The 20,059-nt window shown below is 49.7% G+C and overlaps 1 protein-coding gene across 1 annotated transcript; it reads left to right on the top strand.

The window, feature by feature from the left end:
• Nucleotides 1-730: 730 nt before the first annotated feature.
• On the top strand, nt 731-16,731 carry CEP63 (centrosomal protein 63). Its single transcript, XM_026038732.1, has 14 exons — nt 731-774; nt 2,260-2,437; nt 3,191-3,286; nt 5,017-5,142; nt 5,980-6,093; nt 8,247-8,480; nt 8,741-8,886; nt 9,411-9,539; nt 10,132-10,246; nt 11,261-11,458; nt 11,942-12,028; nt 13,567-13,772; nt 14,022-14,340; nt 16,362-16,731. The coding sequence occupies exons 1-14, from the start codon at nt 731-733 to the stop codon at nt 16,518-16,520; spliced, it is 2,151 nt and encodes a 716-aa protein (XP_025894517.1). The 3' UTR covers nt 16,521-16,731.
• Nucleotides 16,732-20,059: the final 3,328 nt, after the last annotated feature.

Genomic DNA, 20,059 nt, shown 5'->3' with positions numbered 1-20,059 from the left:
CCGGCACCGAGCGCCGGTACCCGCCACCTGCCGCCTCCCCGTCCGTCCCCGTCCCTTCAGTGCGGAGCAGCCCCGCTGCGCGCCCAGGAGCCGCCTCCCCGGAGCCCGCGCGCTGCTCCGGAGCCGCTCCGGTTATTGCCGTGGCCTTAGAGGCCAGAGGCGCCCGCGAGCGGGCAGGGCTGCATTGACGGACACGTCCGTGCTGAGCCGCAGCGGCCGAAAGCCRTCATGAGCTCTGCGGGCTGTTAGGCTGGCTTGTAGTAGAGACCGAGCTCATGGTAGGGGCTTTGAATGCCGCTTGTGTATGAGATGTTTTCTCCAAAACAGCAAATACGCCCTCGGAGGCGGCTCTTGGGCCTGGGCTTCCTCGGGACGCCCGGAGGTCCCGGTGCGCCGAGCCAAGCGGCTCGCGGAGCACGGGCTCCCTTTGCTGCCGCTCCCCTGGGCAGCAGGTAACGCCGCCGAATCCTCCCACGCTCCCGGCGCTCACAGCTCCAGCCTCTGCGTTTGTGGGAAGATCTTTTTCCCTTTATTTGGCCTTGTAAATCCGCGAGGGTGCCCGCTATTCTCCCCCGTACCTGKGCACCCCCGCTGTATCGTGCTGTTGTGTAAACTTCCTGCAGGGTTCAGTTGTGTCTTCAGCGGCCGGGCAAAGGAACCAGCTTGCTGCCTTGGTTGACCTCTGCTTTGTGTTTGCTCTCCTAGCTGCTAACGCCCCCGGGATTTGGGGATGGAGGCTTTGCTGGAAGGAATGCAAAGGCACGGCCAGGGGAGGTATGTACGCAGCACCGTGCTCTGTCCTTCAGGCTAATCGCACTAATTCCCCTTTGATTTAAAACCAAATCCTCTCATGCCAGCCGGGCAAAACTTCCATTGCTCACATGCGGTCTTTGCTGTTGGGCTGGTTAGTGCAGTGGCCTTGAGCTAAAATGGAAACAAAGTCACTGGGTGAGCCGGCTTCCCGGTAATCCCGCTGTCTGATACCGTGGCCCTGTTGCTATTTTTATGTGTCGTCTTCCCTAAAAAGTCTACCTCCTTTTGTTTTTAAAACCCTCCTTGCCTTCTAACACCAGGAGCAGGAGCAATTAAAAGGGAATAAGTATCTCTGTAAGAGCCCTGTCAGGTTAATGAGATGTGCCGTTGCTGCCTGTTTTTATTGGAAACATCTGATTATTTCTTGAGCACGCTGGCACTGTAGAGCGCTGTTCAGCTCTGAAGAATCCTTCACTCTTTGTCGTGGGGGAAAAAAATCTAGATTTTGGATCCCAGAGAGACTGCGCTGTCAATAATGGGAGAGAGAAACATGGCTTTATATGTTAAGCAAGTGTGAAGCAAACATCATTGAGGTGGTTTTTCAGAGATGTCTTTGAGAAATTGAGCCAAATTTACTGATGCCGTGTGTTTCCTCTGCAAATAGCTGTTAGCAAAAACCAGGCTTAGACTGAACTTTATTTTAGCAGTTGCTGAGAAAGAAATGTTCTTGCTCTGCATAAAGGCTGCTAATTTTCAGTAACTCGCAGGGCAGGCTGAACTTCAAACCCAAATGATTTTGGCTCCTTTAAGAACTATTTCTTTCCCTATTAAACCACCCGTCAAGTTGCACAGGCTCTGGGGGAACAGAGACGYTTCGATCCCTTAACCTATTGATTTCCATTTCTTCGGAGCGCTTCCCGTTTGACAGGCAAATTAAAGGGGTAAAGATCATCATCGAGTTCCCTGCCCTCTAGGGCTGCATCTTGCAAGCCTTAATATTGTCCCGGGCTTAGCAGCTCGTGAAGTTGGAGAGGAGTTAGCTGAATTGGCTCCAATAATTACTGCACCAAATTAGAAATCCTGCAGTCGCTGGGGAGCTGCTGGCCCCAGTGGGTTGCGAATGCTTTATTCTTCATTAGCATCCTGTCATGCAGCCCCTTCCATTTAGGATTTTGTTTGCATTTGTGATAAACTTCTATTTTCAGGAGCTGATCGCTTGGCTGTAAGAATTCTCAAGTGGCTGGAAGTTGGTATAAAATGTCTCTGCCTGGAGAGCAATTAAGAAGATTAGAAAATATGGATAAAATCTGGTCCTTTTACTTAGATAACGTGTAGTACGAAGACAAAGGGATAAGTGTATGTAGGTGCTTGTTATGCCTCTAGGATTAAAAGGGAACAAAATGTCTGTATGTAAAGTGTGTAGCTCATTTGTTCTGGTTGGGATTTAAGAAGTGTGTTGGGTGGCACCTGCTTTGGGGCTTGAACAAGTTCCTTCTGTCCCCGCAGCGGGTTCCTGACGTCGTGCGAGGCCGAGCTGCAGGAGCTGATGAAGCAGATCGACATTATGGTGGCCCACAAGAAGTCCGAGTGGGAAGGACAGGCGCAGGCCTTGGAGGCTTGCTTGGACGTTCGGGAGCAGGAACTGTGCTCGGCCAGGGCTGCTTTGGAGGAGAAGCACAAGGAGGTACCGCCTCAGTTCCCCGCCGCCTGCTCAGCGTGGTCCCTTGGGTTTTACAYGTTACAATTCAGCATGAGGGCTGCTGTTGACTTTGCATAGAAGTGTGCTGTGTGAAAGTTATCATTTTCTCAGAACTGRCTTTTTCTTTGTTGTTTAAAGTTGAAATACGGTGTTAAATTTTGCCTATAGCTGTGTTAAGGGTAACAAGATCTTATAATTTGTGTTTTCTCTAGGCCTTTTTGAAATATTTCTTACCATCAGAAACATTTATGTGAAAAAAATTAACTGTAAGGCATGGTTAAAATCACTACAAGAGCATATTCATGCTTTTGGTTTATTTGTAGGATTCTTTTTTGCTATTATTTCCTGAAAGCCTATTGTCTATTACTTGTTTATTGGATTTTGCAGTCTTTTGGGCCTGCAATTAGAAAGGTGGCTCTCCTGTGGGTAGGAGAAGGACAAGAAGAAGGTGAAAATGAGTCAAGGGAGCCTTTAAATCAATATAACTAAGTCCTCCCCATGAGTTTCAAAGCCCCGCTCAGCTGTAGGTGTYATTTCAAGGGCTCTGCTCCACCTGAGAGCATTGAGGTCACGCCATGGGTCTCGTTTGTCCATAGATACTTTATAACCTTAATGTGTAATCTATGACCAATTTGATGGAAAGGCCACATGCAAATAGCCAAAACAAAAGCCAGGAGGTGGATGGGTCAAAGCCAAAGCTCTCGTTTTGTTTCTCTGCCTTCCCATGCCTTTCTTTAGGTGGGCATGCTGCGGCAGCAGTTGGAAGACACGGAAAAAGCCAAACAGGATATGGTTAGAGAATACGAACAGCAGCTGAAGAAATTTCAAGAAGAGGTGAGTTTCAGAAAAATAGTCTGTTTTTTGATCTGATTTTCAACCTTGCCGTTCTTTTAAACATTACAYTTGTACAAAAGAGAGATGAGTGCAGACAAAATAATGGTTTTTGCTCYGGTAGCCGTGTTTCTCTTGTGCTGGAGGACCTTGGTAGTGAATGAGCAGCTGCTGGGGTGGGAAGCTGTAATAAATGTATTGTTGCAGTTTTCGTCTGCACCAATGTACGGCCAAAATTTCCTGCAATTTCCCACCCTATTCACCAAAGAGCTTTTGCTCGAGTTGCCATGGGTACAGGAAGCAGCAGTTGGTTCCCTCAGCATTGCAGAGAATTACAAAAGAGTGATGGTGAGCCTGRCCTTGATCATGCGAGGACAACGTGAGATGTGATGGATAACACAATCTCACCTGCTTTTTACCCCTGTTTATTCTTTCTTTTTGGTGGGGATTAAGRCCTGAGCTGTGTCTCTTTGCCCGTCTCCACCTGCTTCTCAGGAGCAGGGAGTTAAATAGCAGAGCATGGACCTGCTTTCTCTGGAGGGCTTGGCTTAGTTCCTGCTCACTGTAAGACATAAGTTAAACTAATTTTGCAGTTTCAGCTTTGCTGGCAGAAGGCATCTGTCCTCGTTTAAAACACCTTATTGCTCAGGATGATTAACTGTCCTCATTCATTAGGTGTTCCCAGGGGAATCGGAGGTGAGCTGTAAAGCAAAGCTGAGATGCATTGGCAGGTCTGCCCAGATTTCTATAGTGGAATTATTATGTAATATTTGGCTGATTATTTACTTCAGTTAAAAACTGAAGTATGTGTTGGGGCCAAAATTGCAGCATGTTGGTATTTTATCAATGGAGTTTCACATTTTCCTCAGTCTCTCTTTGCGGGGAAGTTCCTCCTGCTTCAGATTACCACCGTTACCAGTAAATTGCACGTGCAGCGTCCAGCTTGGTTTGTTACAGGGATAAATCAGTACCTGCAGCCTTCCTGGGTTGTTTGAAACACAAGGATATTAATTGTGAGCCTCTGCGCTCCCCTTGCACATCCCGAGTCTTTGCTGCCTCAGGGCTCTGGAGCAGCTTCAAAGAAGAGAAGTCAGCTTTGATGACCAGGCTGTGGGGCTGTGAATTGAGAGGCCTTCCCTCAGATGTCATTTCTTCTTTCACAGCCATCCTCTTCYTCTGTGCACGTGGCTTCCTTTATCAATAAAACGGGAAGGCTGATTCCTCAAATTCCCCTTGGCATCCTGCGGTCACTGTGAAGCGTGTGGTTGACCTGAGCAGGACACAGCAGAGGAGATAGCGAGGACAAAGGACGTAGGACATAACTCAAAACTGCCTGTTATGTCCTGTGCAAAGGACATAAATCTGCCTTCCCCGGGGGCCCTGCCGTGGTGGGGAGGCATCTTTGGAGAGCACAGCACCACCCTTAGCTGCCCGAGCCTCCCTCTTACCCATTTTTTAGGCTTAATACTGACGAGGCAGAGGGTTAGTTGGAGCTGCTGGTGTCGTGGCTGAGCGCGGCGCTTTGCTCCTTGTTTGGCCAACGTGGCAGTTTTTGTCTTTGTGTTGGATATAATAGTTTACATAAATAGAAGTCTTCATTTGCAAAGCACGTGGCCTTGAATTGGGGGAATTGTTTGCCTCGAGGCATTTTGAGTGCCTTTCTTCCAACTGCTATTTAATTCCTGCAGCACTAGACTCGAACAGGGTGGTTTTATTCACTGCCTTCCTTGCAGCTGGCCAGGCTGAGGAGGAGCTACGAGAAGCTGCAAAAGAAACAGCTGAAAGAAGCTAGAGAACAAGGGGCCAAGAGAGAAGAGGAGGAACAGCTAGAAATGAGCCGGCTCACCAGGAAGCTGGAGGTGTGTTGTTAGAAAGCAAACGCTGAGCAGGGTCCAGGGTATTGACTGCTTGGGCTTCCATGAGCTTCCATGGAATGCTCCACTGGCAAGTGGACACTGAATCCTCATTTAAAAACAAAAAAACCTTTGGCCCTTCCAGGTTAGTTTTTCTCAATGGCTTGTGTAATAGCGGCTGGGTTTTGCATTGGGGCCTGTAGGGACGTAGGAGAATTCMTGCTGCTGTTCTTGAGCTCAGACTAAATAAAAGGAAGAAGGTGCTGGAAGAATAATTAATTATGTGAGCAAAATGACTTGCAGTGTGAAGAGGTTGTCATTTCACTGCTCTGAGGGGAGGGAACCACATACCCAGCTCTTTTTCAWCTCCATCTCATCTTTTAATCTTCCTGCCATGCTGAGCTCAACTGCACCCAATTTTCTCCAGCGCTACCCTTTAGTCGGGGCTAACAAACACATCTGACTGATGCAGAGTCCAATCTCTGGATCAAAGATCAGCATTAAAAATCCATATTTCCTGCTTGCCATCTTAGTGATTTCAATAGCAGCCTGTGCAGAAGCTGGAGCMAGGCTGAGCTGTTAAAGTGCTGACTGCAGCCTCACGAAGCTGCCCCRGAGTCTGCTGGTGTTTAATGGTTGTAAACAGCAATAATTGACACCAAAGTTTTAATTGGGAGGGAGGAAAACGAGAGGGTCTTTGTGTTGCTGAGCTGGTGCACCGAATACCTGGATAACAGTGTGCCCCTTTCCCGCCGGGAGGAACAAGCCCGGGTGCCACCTGGAAGGGGCCGCCCTGTTGGGTTGGGAAGCCGGCGCTCCCAGCCGCCACCGCTGTCTTTGCAGGAATTCCGTCAGAAATCCCTCGCGTGGGAGAAGCAGCGCCTGCTTTACCAGCAGCAGGTGGCATCCCTGGAGGCGCAGCGGAAGGCCCTGGCCGAGCAGTCCGAGCTCATTCAGGTACTGGTTTGGCTGGTGGGAAAGGGGCAGAGATGTGCAGCCTCTGGGGCTTGGATCCCGCTTAGGTTGGACTGAAGTGACTTTCAGTGTCCTGGTGGAGAAAGCCCTGCTCGTAAACTCTGCACGGAAAAAAGATGCGGAGTCTGTTGGTGGAGGCTGGGTGAACGTGCCCCGGCTTTGCCCTCGCTTCCTGCTGCCCTGTTGACTTGTGCCAGTAGTACAAGTGGCAGCAGCAAGAAGCTGGTGCGAGAGAGCAGACCACAGCACAGGACACTGCAGAATAGCTGTTACCTCCTGCCRTGTCGTTCAAAGCTGCATACCTGACGGCAGCTAAGTTTAGCTTTGGGGTCCAGCTCAGGCATTGGAAAAYGCTTTCCCCTCCCACCAGATATCTCCACAAAGCGCCAGAACAACAGCAATTTTCAGCCCCCTGCCCCACTTTCCCCCTCTCTTGCTGCTCCTGCACAGCTCGGGGCTCAGTGGGTTCATGGAGCCACGCGGATTGATGGAGAGCACGACCCTGAAGTGCCCCTGGCACCACCACAGCAGCCGCTGATAAGAAGCCCTTGCTGGGGGCTTTTCCTTGCTCGGGCTCCYGAGCTGCTCTCGAGTCAGGGTCCCCGCGAGGAGGAGGTGGTGATGACAGGACTGCAGTGGCTGACGCGAGCAGATCCGCACAGGCAGAGGGAGCCTTGGAACAGCAGGTCTTGCTGCTCCGCTGCCTTTGTGTCGCTGATAGCTCAATTGTCTGAGAGCAGATGTGTCCTTGGGGCGCGCTGGCTGCTCTCACGGCCACTCTCTTGCTGTGGAGCAGAAGAGCAGAAGTCAGGAAGACCTTTCCCCAGCAGCGCAGGCGAGTTCGGCGCGTGGTCCCCATGAGCAGCCTCCCTGAATCCTCCCTTTCCCTGACGAGCTGAGTGTGCAGGAACTGCCTCYCTCTCCCACATTTCCATGCTTTTTATCCGCTTGGTTCCCGCTGTCTTTTGGCATGAGGTCACGTGGAGCTGGCTGACCCCGGAGTGCGAGTGAGACAGCATGGATGCTGTCTCAGTGCAGGAAGAAATACGCAGGTAGTCCGGCCCTCTGGTTTCTTGGGCAGAAAAAGAGCTATACTTCAAATTCTTGCCATGCTTGATTACATTTTCTGACTCAACTATTCAGATAATGAAAAGGCTGTAATCAAAATTATACCATAGTCTTCCAAACACGCAGCTCCTATAGTTTTCTCTGTTAAGGGGCATTGTTTGCTGGGTGATAAATAAGCAAGTGCTAATTCTGAGGCTGACAGGAATTGCTACTCTTAGAAATTGATAGCAAAGCAGTACTCAAATACTTTGTTTCAGCTTTTAAAAAATACAAGCTGCTGCACAAAAAGGGTAGGTACAAAGTAAATTTTCTTAGAAAACTGTGCGAGTTGGCTTGTTAAAAACTTCATGAGGTAGCAAAGTGTAGAGAAATGCTACGAAGTAAAGCATTGTGCCTGTAAATAATAGTGCTGGATTGTTTTTGTTTGCTAGTCACACGTTCCTTATAACTACTACACTTTTTTTTCTTGTCTTCTATTAAAAGGATGAAGTATTGAAAGGCAGCATTCTAGCAGGCTGTTAGAAGCAGAGATTTGCTGCATAAAGCAAAGTATAATCGACTACTGCACTCTGTTCAGCTCCTGATTTGTTAGATGCTCTCCCTCCCTCTCTCCCCACCCCTTGTGCACCAAGAACTGCTTGCTGTCCTTGTGTGGAATTCATGGTTGGATTGTCTCCAGCTTGTGTAGGATGCCGGCAAACCTGCTAACGTGCTGTTGTCTCCCCAGTCTTGGCTTAATGGTCAAAACCAAAAACCAGGCAGCGCTCTTCTTGGTTCACACCTGGGCAGCTTGGGCTATTTGAGTGAGTCCTCTTTTCCCAAATCCTGCCTGAACSCTTTGGAGCTGGAGGGACCCCTCAAATTTATTGTTTTTAATTCTGTTGATCTGGGAAAGCTTTACCCATCTTGTAACCCTGAGACAATTCTTCCCCTAGCTCCCCGATTGATAGATTTGCTTGTTCYGGGCGTGATTTGCAGAACAAAGAAATCGGTGTCGAATCCACGCGGTTTTGCTGCGCGGGGCTTTGTGTAGTTTAGCTTTAATCCCCACCCGTTGCTGTCAGCAGACTCAGCTTGCCACTCGGAAGCAGATGCTGGAGTCGGTGGAGCTGGCAAGCCGCTCGGAAATCCAGCACTTAACCAGCAAGCTGGAGAGGGCCAATGATGCCATCTGTGCCAATGAGCTGGAGGTGGAGAGACTTAACATGAGAGTGGACGATCTCACTGAGAACAATCGGATGATCCTGCAAGATCAGCAGAGAGTTCAAGAAGAATTAAGGCAATCCAAGAAAATGTTAGAGGTCAGTGGAGGAATTGTCAGGGACCTGAATCTAAAGCAGGGCCTCTGAGAAGCAGCAGGAAGGGCTGTCATCCCAGAACTCCTGTCTCTCTCTAGAGCCTTTGTGAAATTCCAGGTTGTCCTCTAAGCTGACAGTGTGGTACCTCTGTGGTGCTTCACAGCATTCCCCAGTGTTTCTTAAAAATGTGATCAACTTCTCATCTCATTATAATAGATTTTTCTCCCGCCTTGCAGCACTCATTGCCTCTCCTCCTTGTGCAGGTGTTACAGGATGAGAAGATGGAACTGAGAGCCACCTTGCAGTCCCAGGAAGATTTCATTGACAGCTCCAAGCTGCATCAGGAGCAGCTGCAGAGCGAGCTGGCCCGGCTCAGCGAAACCCTTTGCACTAAAGAACTTGTCATCAGGTAGTCCTTGCACTTGCCTCGTGCCACCCCTGTGCTTCTCCTCTCGTGTTACCTGGGTGTTCCAGTCAAGTGACAGAGGCTTTTCCGGGGCCCAAGTCCATCCGTACTGACATCAGTGAGAATTCCCAGCAGTTGAATGATGTCAGGTTAGGGTGTTGGTGACGCGGTGGCAAAGTCATCCCAGCCTTCCCGGTCTGCAGTGGCAACATGCGGACGCTAGAGTGTTCTGGTGACCGTGCCAGAAGTGTAGATGTGATCAGGTGCTTCCTTCACGTGGTCACTGGGTGCCTGGGAATGGCAGAGCCACCAAGGTGAAGAGGGGCTGTAGTCCTGCGTGAGCCTGGATTCAAACAGGGGGCTGTCCTGAGCTCACGTGTTTGTGTGCTCAGAGTGTGCACAGGTGTCACCTAGTGTTGGACTACAGATATTTCCAGGGAACTGTGAGAAAACACTTAGGTTCCCTGTATTAGGGACCTCGGGTGAGATGTTTTTGTGTTGAGATTGAAGCCTGTGACTCTGTGCAGGGCCTTGGAGGAGCGTTTGCAGGAGAGGCCRGTGTCTTCTCCAGGGCTGGAGCATCTGCTCCTGCAGCTGGATGTTGCCCAGAAGAAGGAGCAGCACTTACAGTCGGAGGTGACTCATCTTGAGAGCAGGTAGCTGACTGTTTAAACTTAATAAATACAGGTTATTATGTATTACATTATGCAAGTTCGCCAGACCCTCGGATTTCTGTAAGCTTATTTTGAATATCAAAGGGCTAAAGAAATCAAATGCTTTTCATTTTGAAGTTTCATAGTGAGACTTTTGCTAATGGGTTGCTTTTCATTGTGTACTGTGGGTGGTTTTGTTTTGTTTTAGCTTGCTTAGGCTTAGCACCTTCRTCCTTAATAGATTAAGGAGTCTCTGTTAGCTGATAGAAACCAGATCTAGACCTTCCCCTTGAAATGAGGGTTATTAAAAAGTTCTTTTCTCCGAGGTTGTGGTCTAGATTAATATTTGCTGAGGAATTTGGTAACTTTATTATGGTAAAGAAGCAAGAAATCACGGTATCTACTAGATCTCGTTCATCATCTTTTTTGGAGATGATTTTGGTCCACAGACCCAAAGGATTGGTAAGGAACTCCTGCATTAGAGTCTAATTTCTCTTATGACAGSCCCCGGAGCCTGCTTGGATGATCAAAGGTCCTTCTGACCATATTCTCCTCTTGAAGAATTCTAATCTCTAGCTTTGTGTTTGGCATCCAGCCTGGTGTCTTCAAATGCGAGGTGTGTGCAGCTGAGTGAAGAGCTGGCGGAGAATATCAAAGAGCTGCAGTCCATGGAAGAACATCACAGTGACTCAAAGGCAGAGATTAAAAAGGTAACGTGTCTTTGTTCCTGGGGAGCGGGGAAGGCGCCCATGGAGTCAGCGAGGCAGAGATCCCTTGGTTCAGTTTTTCAAAATACTTGTAAATCTTCAGCAAAATAAATGGGTTTGGGTGGTTGGTGCTGCTGGCTAAGGGAAGGGGAGGTATTTTCTGTACGTTGTTGTGCTGTGACAATGCTGAGTAAGCGTGTGCAGTGCCTGCCAGAATAATGTCTGTTCACCTCAAAAGGAACATGAGAGAAGGGAAGGTACAGCAAAAGATGACCTCGAAAGGTTGGAGTTGCATTTGTACAAGGATAAATTGTATAAATCGCTGGATAGAGTAGGACTTAACATGCTGGAGAGGAGATAATTGAATATSCAGAAAGTGAAATCATGTGGATCATGGAGGTAAATAAGGAATGATTATTCCCTCTTGTGATGCAGAGATAAGTTATCACCAAATGAAGCTATGGAAACAGAGGTACATTTTTTACCCTGTGCCTAATTTTTACCCTGTGCCCTGTTACCTAATCCGTGGAGATTTGCCATGGGTAACTTGGAATGCTGCAAGTTAATATTGGTTCAAAAGGTTGGGTACATTTTGTGGCAGAGAAATCTATTCAGGGCTATTTAAAGATTCCAGGTTGGATGGCAGAGGGATGAATTGCAAGGGGATATAATGGAAGCACCACGGTGCTCACCCAGTGCTTACCTCTTGCCTCAGTTTTCAGTTGCTGCCAGTTGAGACAAATGTGAGCTAAAGGGAACGTGATTTGATCCATTACGTGTCGGCTCAAGTTCTGCACAGTGTGTAACTTGCATCCTGTCTCTGACGGCAGTTTATGGTGTGGAAAAGGGACGGATGAAGTGGTTATCCATCAGGAAGGACAAGCGTGCACGGGAGGATTGTTACAGAGAGTTTTATTTGTTTGCCARTGCTTGGATTTCGCATGACCGTGTCCGATGCGTTTGCTTGCTTGCTGAGGCATCTTTTAAAACCTCTTGGGTGTGTGTGTCTTCCCCCAGCTGAAAGAGCAACTCTGTCAAACTGAGCAAACGCACAGCAGCGAGCTGGAGGGCATGAAAAGGGAAATCTCCAAGTTAACACAGGAGCTGCACCAGCGGGACATCACGATCGCGTCCAAAAGTGGCTCCACGTCAGACCTGGAGCAGCGGCTGAGGACAGAGATCGAAAGAGCAGAGAGGAAGGCCGTGGAGCACAGGGTAAGAAATGCAGGAGCTTTGCACTGCCTCTCTGAGAGTGGGAGGGCTTGCAAAACATGCTGCTTTTTAGCGATGCTAATAGCTTCCCTCTGTCTTCAGTCTTAGAACAAAGACTTTGAAGAGCCTCCTAGTGAAATCCTCCTATTTATGATGTTTGTTATGGCTGTGTCGCCTCTTCTTCTTTCCAGACCYGTAACTTTGGCAGTCTTGCAGGTTTCTTTGACACAGCTCAAGGATAACTAGGTCACATGATGGCATCTTTGAAAGCTGAAAGCAAATGACTTTGCACAGTTGCTTGTATGGTCTCTCCTACAGACTTGCAGGAGTAACAGCACAAAACCTGTGTTTAAGGTGTAGTTAGGCTTGAACCAAGGGTGGAACATGGTTGTAGGGGTGGGTGGGGAGGGTGTTGTGTTTGTGGCTGTTTTGGGGGGGTTTGTTTTGGGGTTTTTCTTGAGCCTTTGTTTGCCTCTGTCTCGTCAGGTAATTCTGGTTCAGCTGGAAACCCTGAGGCTTGAAAACCGTCACCTCTCAGAGATGCTGGAGAAAATGGAGTTCGGGATGGTGGAGGTATATGCATTAGGGCACAGAGGTGGGAAGGGGCTAGCACCCTTTTCCAAACCTCCCAGTGCCAGGTAAAATGGCCAGTTTGTAAGGAAAATAAGGCTCAAAAATACTGAGTTTGGAGTGGTGTCGAAATGTGCCAAGTTTCCAGGGAGCTGCCGTGTGCAGGGAGCCTGTGGCCAGTGAGCTGGAGGAAAAGCACAGCTTTCTGGAGGGCTCATTTGAGCCTGACGTGACCTAAAGATCGTTGCCTCCTGCTTGAACTGCCAAGTGGTCTTGTAAGTCACTGCCTGGCTTGTAAAAGCTTGTTAATGAGATGGAAACGAAGCAAACTGCTTAAAACAAAACAAAAACAATCCTTCCACACACACACACAGCCCCAAGGCCCCTGTGAGGCTGCCTTGGTAGGGTGCGAGAACAGCTCATGCTGCAGATGCTGGCTAGGTTTTTCAAATGCACATTGGAGAAGTCCGTAAATACAGCTGGGAGGAGAATGAAATAAGCATCTGATTAGAACAGAATGTGCAAAAAAAAAAAAAAAAAAAAAAAAGTGGGAAGGTGACAAGCATAAAGACAGTGGAAAATTGTACCTACCTGACCTAGTAAGGAGAAGAGATGGGGAGGAGCAAGTTGCTCTCGGTTTCCAAAAAGAGAGGGAAAAAAGTCATGTTTCTGCCAGTGAAAGTTGCTTGGGGCAGACTTGTGAAATTGCATGATGTCTAAAATAGCCCATGAAATTCTGGAAAGGCTTGGGGACAGCAAATCAGAGTTGCAGACTCGGCAGGGTAATTTTAGGGCAAGTTTGTCTCAAAAAAATCTTTACCCTGAGTGTAGAGGACCCTCCGTTCCCTGTGTCAGTGTGGAAATATCCTGCCTTTATGAAGGGGTATGGCTAATCCAAGCTGGGGAGATGAATGTGCAGCCTTTGCTAGTTACCACTCCAGGCCCTCCCCAGGTTGGGTGAGGGGATCTGGCAGGATTCTAGGGAGCAGCTTTGTGGCTAGATCAGGTGAAAGGCAGTTGCCCAGTGAGGGTGGTGAYGTCTCAACAACAGCTAAGGCGCTGGAGCAAGTGCTTCTCTGCATCCCTGCGAGGTGTCTGGTGGAAGGTGTGACTGGGGGCACTGAGGAGTTGTTCAGACTTGCACCTTTTCTTTGGGTGTCACCTGAGTATCCCCAGCTTTKGCTCTGAGGCTTCCCCCTCATGACAGGAGAAAATCCTGGAGGAGTTTGAGGTCAGCTAGTCCATCGCATTATCCCAACRGCAGAGACAGGCACCTCTGAGTTACTCTTGGTCTGTGTTTTTCTGAGTTTTTTTTAAAAGTATCTAATGAGGAAGGAGACTTGCTAGGCAAATTAACACAGCCTGTATGGATATAGACACAGTAAGGCATGTATAATTGATTTGCTGCTAGAAAAGCCTTAAAAAAATGCCAGTTAATATAGGATATGCCTTAAGGAATCACTTACCAAATCTGCTCTGGATTTCCCTGTGGTGTCTTGTAAACAGAAGTTTTGACTTTAGCCCTTTGCTCTCTCTCTTAGGGAAAAGAAGTCACCCTGAGAGCTCTCAGAGAAGGCTATGCTGCTGAATTAAGCAAATTAAAATCTGAGAACCAGCAATTGCAGAAGGATCTAGCAGAGGCTCGAGCGAAACTGCAGCCCTCGACTCACGTCTCCCAGGATGAACCTCAGGTCACTGTTCAGCAGATACGGAGTGAAGAGCCCGAGACCAGGACTGCCCAGTACAGGTGAGTGTTGTGGGACCCGGGAATTCTGCCTTCTCTTTAGGGAAGAGAAGAGAAGGCAAGTGGCCCTGTGGGTTTCTGATGCCATGTGCTTTGTGTTGAGCATCTGTCTCCAAATCCCAGTGCTTATGGGAGAACCTGGAGAGCTGCTTTGGGTTGCCAGGACTATCGGAGAGCTGTATGTTAATTGTTCTCTCTGTGCAAGTTTTTGCTGAACTGTCAAGGCGTTGTGCTTCCCACCCTGCCTTCCAGGACCCCTYGGGAAGCCCAGCTCAGACCCGAGGAGGCGACAGAGAAGCTGCATCGCAAGCCTGACWGGGCTGCCCAGCACCATCCAGGGGAGTCGCAGAGGTGGCAGACCCAGCCTTTCCCTGCTGGAACGGGTGCTGTGGCCTCCGAGAGCGGGGAGCCACCTTCCCAGACGAGCCACAAGGAYTGTGGGGAATCTCCTGCTTCCAGTGTCCTCCTGGGAGGGGATTCTCTGCTCCTCGTGCTGGATGGCAACGCGGGTTTCACTGATGAAGCATGCAGGCAATCTRTGTCAAGTCTTCCAAGAGAGTCCATGCCTTTGGTAAGCACTCCTAAAGAAATCCTGATGGATGCTCCTTAGGGGCTGATGAGACGGCCACGTTCTCGTCTGGCAAAAAGAACCAGGTTTTTGAATCTACACTCTGGTCCTGTGACGTGTGTGGCTATAGCTTGAACCTAAACCAGTGAGAAAAGCCACTCTTGGGTGGTTAAACCTTGAATGATGGGAATCATGYGACTCTTGCTCAGAATTCTGAGGGTAAAGCCTTTCTGTTTGATGTAGCTGCTAAGCTAAGTCCAGAGGTTCAGGCTTAGATGCTTCAGGCTGTTGTATTTCTCTCCATACTGCACCACTACCTCTGGATCTACTGTGATCTGTTTCTGTCACTTCAAAATGCTGCTTGGGTGTTTGGGTTGGATCTTCAGTACAGGCTTAGATACCCAAATGGATGTAGAGTACTGAGGTGCCTTAACATACAGTTTCTGGGGAAAAGAGCTGTTTTTCATTTTGTGGAGAGCCTGGAGAAGCCTCCAGAGCTGAGAAGCAGAGGCTTGGCAGGTTTGCAGATCTTGGTGAGATCGATCAGCAAAGTAGGTGTTGATCCTTTCAAGGCAAAAGTCATTTGGGATGTGTCCAGAAAATGAATTTTAGGAGCCTGTATGTGTTATCACAGAATGGTTGAGGTTAGAAGCGACCGATGGAAGCTCCTCAGGTGGTGCTAGCAGTTCTGCTTCATGGCCTGAGAAGCTCTAGGACTTTATATTTAGTAAAAAGGACTTGCTGTGTCTTCTGTGTGATTTGAGTGGCAGGAATGAGCTTTCTGAGGACATGTGGGTTAATAAGGGGATGGGGGAGAATTACTTCTTTTACAGAGCCCTGTTTCCACTTCCCTATATTGCTGTGGCTTGGTAGAAATCCAGAATCTCCAGAGCTGGAACCACCCAGTTCGGTTCCCTTGCCRAGGTGCTGAGGCAGGCTTTCTAGGTGAGAAAGCAGCTCCTCAGTAACTTTGTGATTCACCTGCCAGCCCCTGTGCAGGAAGCTCCTCTTGATGTGCTCCTAAATGGAATGTAATTGTGGTATTGTTCATGTAAGTTCAGACCCAGTGGGCGTTCAGAACAGGCGAGTGGCAGGAAGAGCTTTTGTTGGCGCGGGGAAGATTCTAGGGTGATTTATGGATCATTCCCAGCGGGATTGGAGTGGGCTGTGGTGGGAGTTCAGGTTGTGCTTTGCACATGTGGGTGTAGCTTTAACCTCTGATTTCAGAAGAGGAAACATTTAAAAGGAAGCCGAGAGCTGCTCGTTGCTAGTCCAAGCTTTGGCCAGGCTTTCCCTCCTTTCACTGGGGGAAAGTGACTTCCATAGGGAGCAGTGGCTTGGTTTTACTCTGCAGTTTTGGCAAGGGAAGTTTTCTTGGTTTGGAGGAGGCTACTGAGGGTCAGGTCAGGCGCCTGGTCTGGGCACGTGGGACAGAAATTTCACAGCCTCCCTTTGCTAGAGTGTTTACTTGCCAGTTTTGCTGATCATTGCTACATTGGTTGTGAAACTTGGAATGAAAGGATACCAGATATCCACTTCTATATGGAACTTTATAGATAGCTCTAATGTTTTCTGGAGACAGCCCAGCAGCYTCACCTCTCTCCTCGTAGTTGACTGCCGTTCTACAAAGCAGCTGTCTTGTGTAATCCTGTGTGGGACTCTGGAGCACGACTTCTAGGGAAGGTTTTCCTTGGTATCTTCCAATCTAGGTGCTTTGGAAACTGTTGTCTGGTGCTGGCAGGATTTTCCTTCCAGAAGTCAGCACGTCATTATTTTTGCCCTTTACAAATGTTAGTGTTTTCAGCTAACCTTTATGGATGTAGTAGATCATGAACCTAAAGGTTTTGTGTTGTTGATGCTTTCATTGCTCCTTGGCTCTTTTGACGTGTAGTTGCCTATGGCCTGTGTAGTTACAGTTAAATCTACTGTCTCTTCCCTGATGCTCTAATGCCAGGATGTGTTTTGAAGCTTCTTGCTGGTGTTTTCTCTCCTCATCAGCCCTGTTAACATCTATTTCTCTGTAGTGCCCCCTGCCAACAACCTCAGTTGGATCAATAGCCGCAAGATACCTGGAAGAGGAAGAGCTGAGATCCCAGCACATCCTGAAACGCCTGGATTCCCACATTGAGGAACTAAAGAGAGAGAGCGAAAAGACAGTGAGACAGTTTGGACACCAGGACTAATGATGGTTTATTTTTTTTCCCATAGTCGTTGAATTTGAACTTCTTATTTTTACTTGAATGACTTAAAAGGGTGAGGGGAAGGTGCCCCATGAACCAGCCGCCCTTGGAGCTTGGCCATGAGACGTGACCTTGCTCTTTGAGCTGAGAGGCTGGTGTAGGTGGCAGGGAGCAACCCTGTCACCCACCTGCTCTGTGCCAGGGCCGCTGCCCTCCGCCTTGGCACCGGAGCCTGCGCCGGGCAGCGGCCTCTGCGCCGTGGCTCACACAGAGGCCGTGGGGTTCCCAGATGCAAACCCGCTTGCTGGTTTTAATGTAAAGTGTCTAAAGTATATTTTATACGTGTAAAAGCACCAAAATAAAACAAAAGGGGGAAAAAGACCCTTTGCTCTTTCCTAAAAAAACAGTTTTCCCTAAAAACCTCTCTTGTGGCCTTCTCACCAGGAAYGTTGGCACTTTTTCCATCCCTTCCTTTCCAGAATAGCTGTGCTCTTTGAGAAGACGACGTATGTGATCCCTCTTCCTCTGGCCAGCTGGATTTTCCCCAGTTCCTTTGTCCCTGTGGTAGAATTTTGTAACGTTTCCTGGCTCATCTTGCAACTTGTGCCACTTACGGTTTCTGCCCTCTCCACCACCTTCAMCTTCTTCTTCTCGCCCGTTGTGGGAAGTATGTGAAATTCCGGCGGGATGAATGGCTCCAGTTGGGTTGTGGCCACAGCTCCTGGAAAAGAGGAGTAGGTGGAACTGGAAATGAAACAGAGCGGGTGGGGAACTGCACACAAGAGGGATTCGCCCCCGTGCCAGCTGTAATTGCAGCTGCTGCCTAAGCCTGGTTGGATCTCGTGTCTCGGGCATCGTCCCGTGGGGTCAATTGCATCAGAACATGCGTTTTGGGACCTGTTTGGGGGTCTACGTGGCCTTTTCTTAACAAAAATAAGTTGGTAATGAGTGGACTGAGCTCATTTCCAATRGATTTGGCTTTCTCCAAGTGGGATTCTGCAGGTCTTCCCACGGCTCCACCTTGCAAACTCCATGCAGGCAAAATAAGGCACGGAGACATTCCTTGTCCTGAGCTGAAATTTCCTGGTGCTTTTCCCACCTTCCTGTTGCCCTAGAGTGCTTCATGCTGATGAGAAGCCRGACTTCAAAAGCAAGATAGGCATGAAAAGCAAAAAAACGCTGTAAAATGCGGGATTTTGCGGGCGCTCGGCCTCGGCTCTGCGCGGAGCTGCCGCCACTATCTTTGCACCATCCACCTGAAATAGCCCGTGTTCAAGTGCACACCTGTGTGACGTGAGGTGTTTTGACAAAATTTTATGGCAAACTAGAACAAACTGCAGTTTTCCCTTCCCGTGTGAATCTGTAGATCCACTGAGTGCGCTCACGCTCCTCGGCTGTGACAGCAATACCTTTTTTTCCTTAATGATACCTTTTGGATGTGCCACGAGAGCTGCTTTGCATTTCTTGAAGACTCTCGTGTTCCTGGGATTTGCATCATGCCCTGTTTTCAGACRCTCAGGTGACACTTGGACTCATTAGCAAGGTTTGCTTCCCTAATCCCTCCTTTTAGCGATATTTGACGGTTCATCTTGTCAGCAGCGAGGCGTGAAACGAGATGATCCATTTGCTCAATTAGCGACTGTAATCCTACAGTATCTGTTAATCTGTAACACAGGTAATAAACAGCTCCGTTTGGGGAGGGAAGTAAGAGTTGGATCTAAAGCAACTGAAGAGTGAAACTTGCAGCAGGGGCAAGTCCACATTGCAGTCGTGGTCTCCTCCCATGGAAATGTTCTGTCCCTGCTGCTCTGCTGCAGCCTCTTGATTTTCTGAAAGGTCAGGTAGAATATTTAGGTGAAGGTCCAGGAAAACACATGCATTTTAAACGGCGAGCTGAGGTTTTTCTTTCCYACAACACAGGTATTTCCCTGCGGGTGAGCGTGTTACGCTGCTGCCTTTTGGCCGTGGCCGCGGGGGCAGTTGCAGTCGCTCAGGAAGGGCTGGGAACCCCGACTCTTGCCTTGGGCAGTCAACTCCTTGCGGAAAAGTCGGAGCAGAAGGTGAACTCTGGGGCTGAGCGGTACTGGACATGAAGCAGAAGGCTGCAGTGTGTCTGGGGTAAGTGCTGCGTGCGGGAGGAGAGACGGCCTTGCCTTGCAGGTGGAGATGCTGGCCCGGCATTCCTGGGGCACACACGTGGCTGAAAGCTCTTTTTTATTAAGCTATCCTAGCAATGTCTGCTTATGTATTCCCAGGAAGACGGCTGGAAGGTTACGGGATTCCTGGCGAGTAGAAGTGGGCTGGGGACCATCTCACCAGCGACCTGCTCGCTCGTGGAAGCAATCGGAGAAGGTCTTTCAGGCAGAGGCTGAGAGATGAAGGCCGGAGATGAAGGCTGGGTCACCTCCAGCGAGGAGGGCGCTCGCTGGGCAGCCCCGTGCTCAGCAACTGCTGCTGTTGGTGACAGGGGGACGGTGAGCGCCCGCGGGGAGCCGCGACGGGCACCGCGACGGGCAGGGCAGGAGCCGTCGCGTGGGGAGAACYGCGGTGCCGGAGCCGCTCTCCTGGCATCGCTCTCCCAGGAGGAATGTGCGTTTTCCATGAGGGGGAGGAGAGAGGCTTGTTTATCCCCGAGGGGGATGTCACGGCACGTACACGCTTCCGAGGTGCTTTTATCTGGGGCTGCAGGGTTCCTCCCCTGCCTTTGCAGTGTCGAGCGTCCCTCGGAATAACCGCCTGCTCCCGGCAGCTCTGTGATTAATGAAGCTGGAGAGGGGTTTTTGGTGTGTATCTTTGAACTCATCCTTTCAGTAGCACCACAGGGTTTCTGACGCTCTCGCAGGGCTGAGCCAGCTGGTTGCTTTCTGTTGGAAACAAAGCTCTGGGAAGCTCTGCACRGCGCTTGTGCGTGCGCCRGCCCGGCACCTCTGAGCTGCTCTTTGCCCTGGGGGCTCCTATGGGGCTGCGTGGCCACAGGAACTTGTAGTGTGGGGCATGGGGAGCGGGGGGTGCTCCCCCAGGCCCTGCTGGGTGCTCGCCGCTCCCATGGGATGCGTYGTTCCCGTCTTGCCTTCCAGGCTGTAGTGGTCCAGCAGAACGGGCGCCGGCATCGCGGACCTTGGGGCCTGGGCTCGCTCTCGGAGGTGCCCGTCGCGGTGGTTGCAGAAGACACAAGACAACAAGGCGGCCAAGCATCCARCGTTGGAGACTGAGGCCAAGGGAGGGCTGGAGACCCGGCTGCTCGTCTGGTCAYCCCCGTGTGCCTGTGAGTGACTCGTGCCCTGTTGTGTGGAAGAGCTTCCCTCGGTGCTGCAGCCCTCGCGCCGGGCTGCCGCCTCTCCCTCCCTGTCGCACCGAGTGGAGCCTGTGGCTGGGGCCTGTAGGCACGAAGCCCTCCTGGATCTCTGGCCTCTTTGATCACACAAGGAGATCCAGAGGAAAAAAAAAATTCCTTAAAATAAGTGAGGGCCGTCTGTGCTCATGGAGATTTGCACTCACCATTAAGGTCCTGGGCAACYGAGATACCCCGAGGTGCTGCTGGT

This window comes from Nothoprocta perdicaria, unplaced genomic scaffold (genome assembly GCF_003342845.1).
Source record: "Nothoprocta perdicaria isolate Ctin4 unplaced genomic scaffold, notPer1 scaffold_217, whole genome shotgun sequence".
Lineage (NCBI taxonomy): Eukaryota > Metazoa > Chordata > Aves > Tinamiformes > Tinamidae > Nothoprocta > Nothoprocta perdicaria.
The sequence above is the reverse complement of the archived record's forward strand: the minus strand, read 5'-3'. Positions and strand labels throughout refer to the sequence as shown.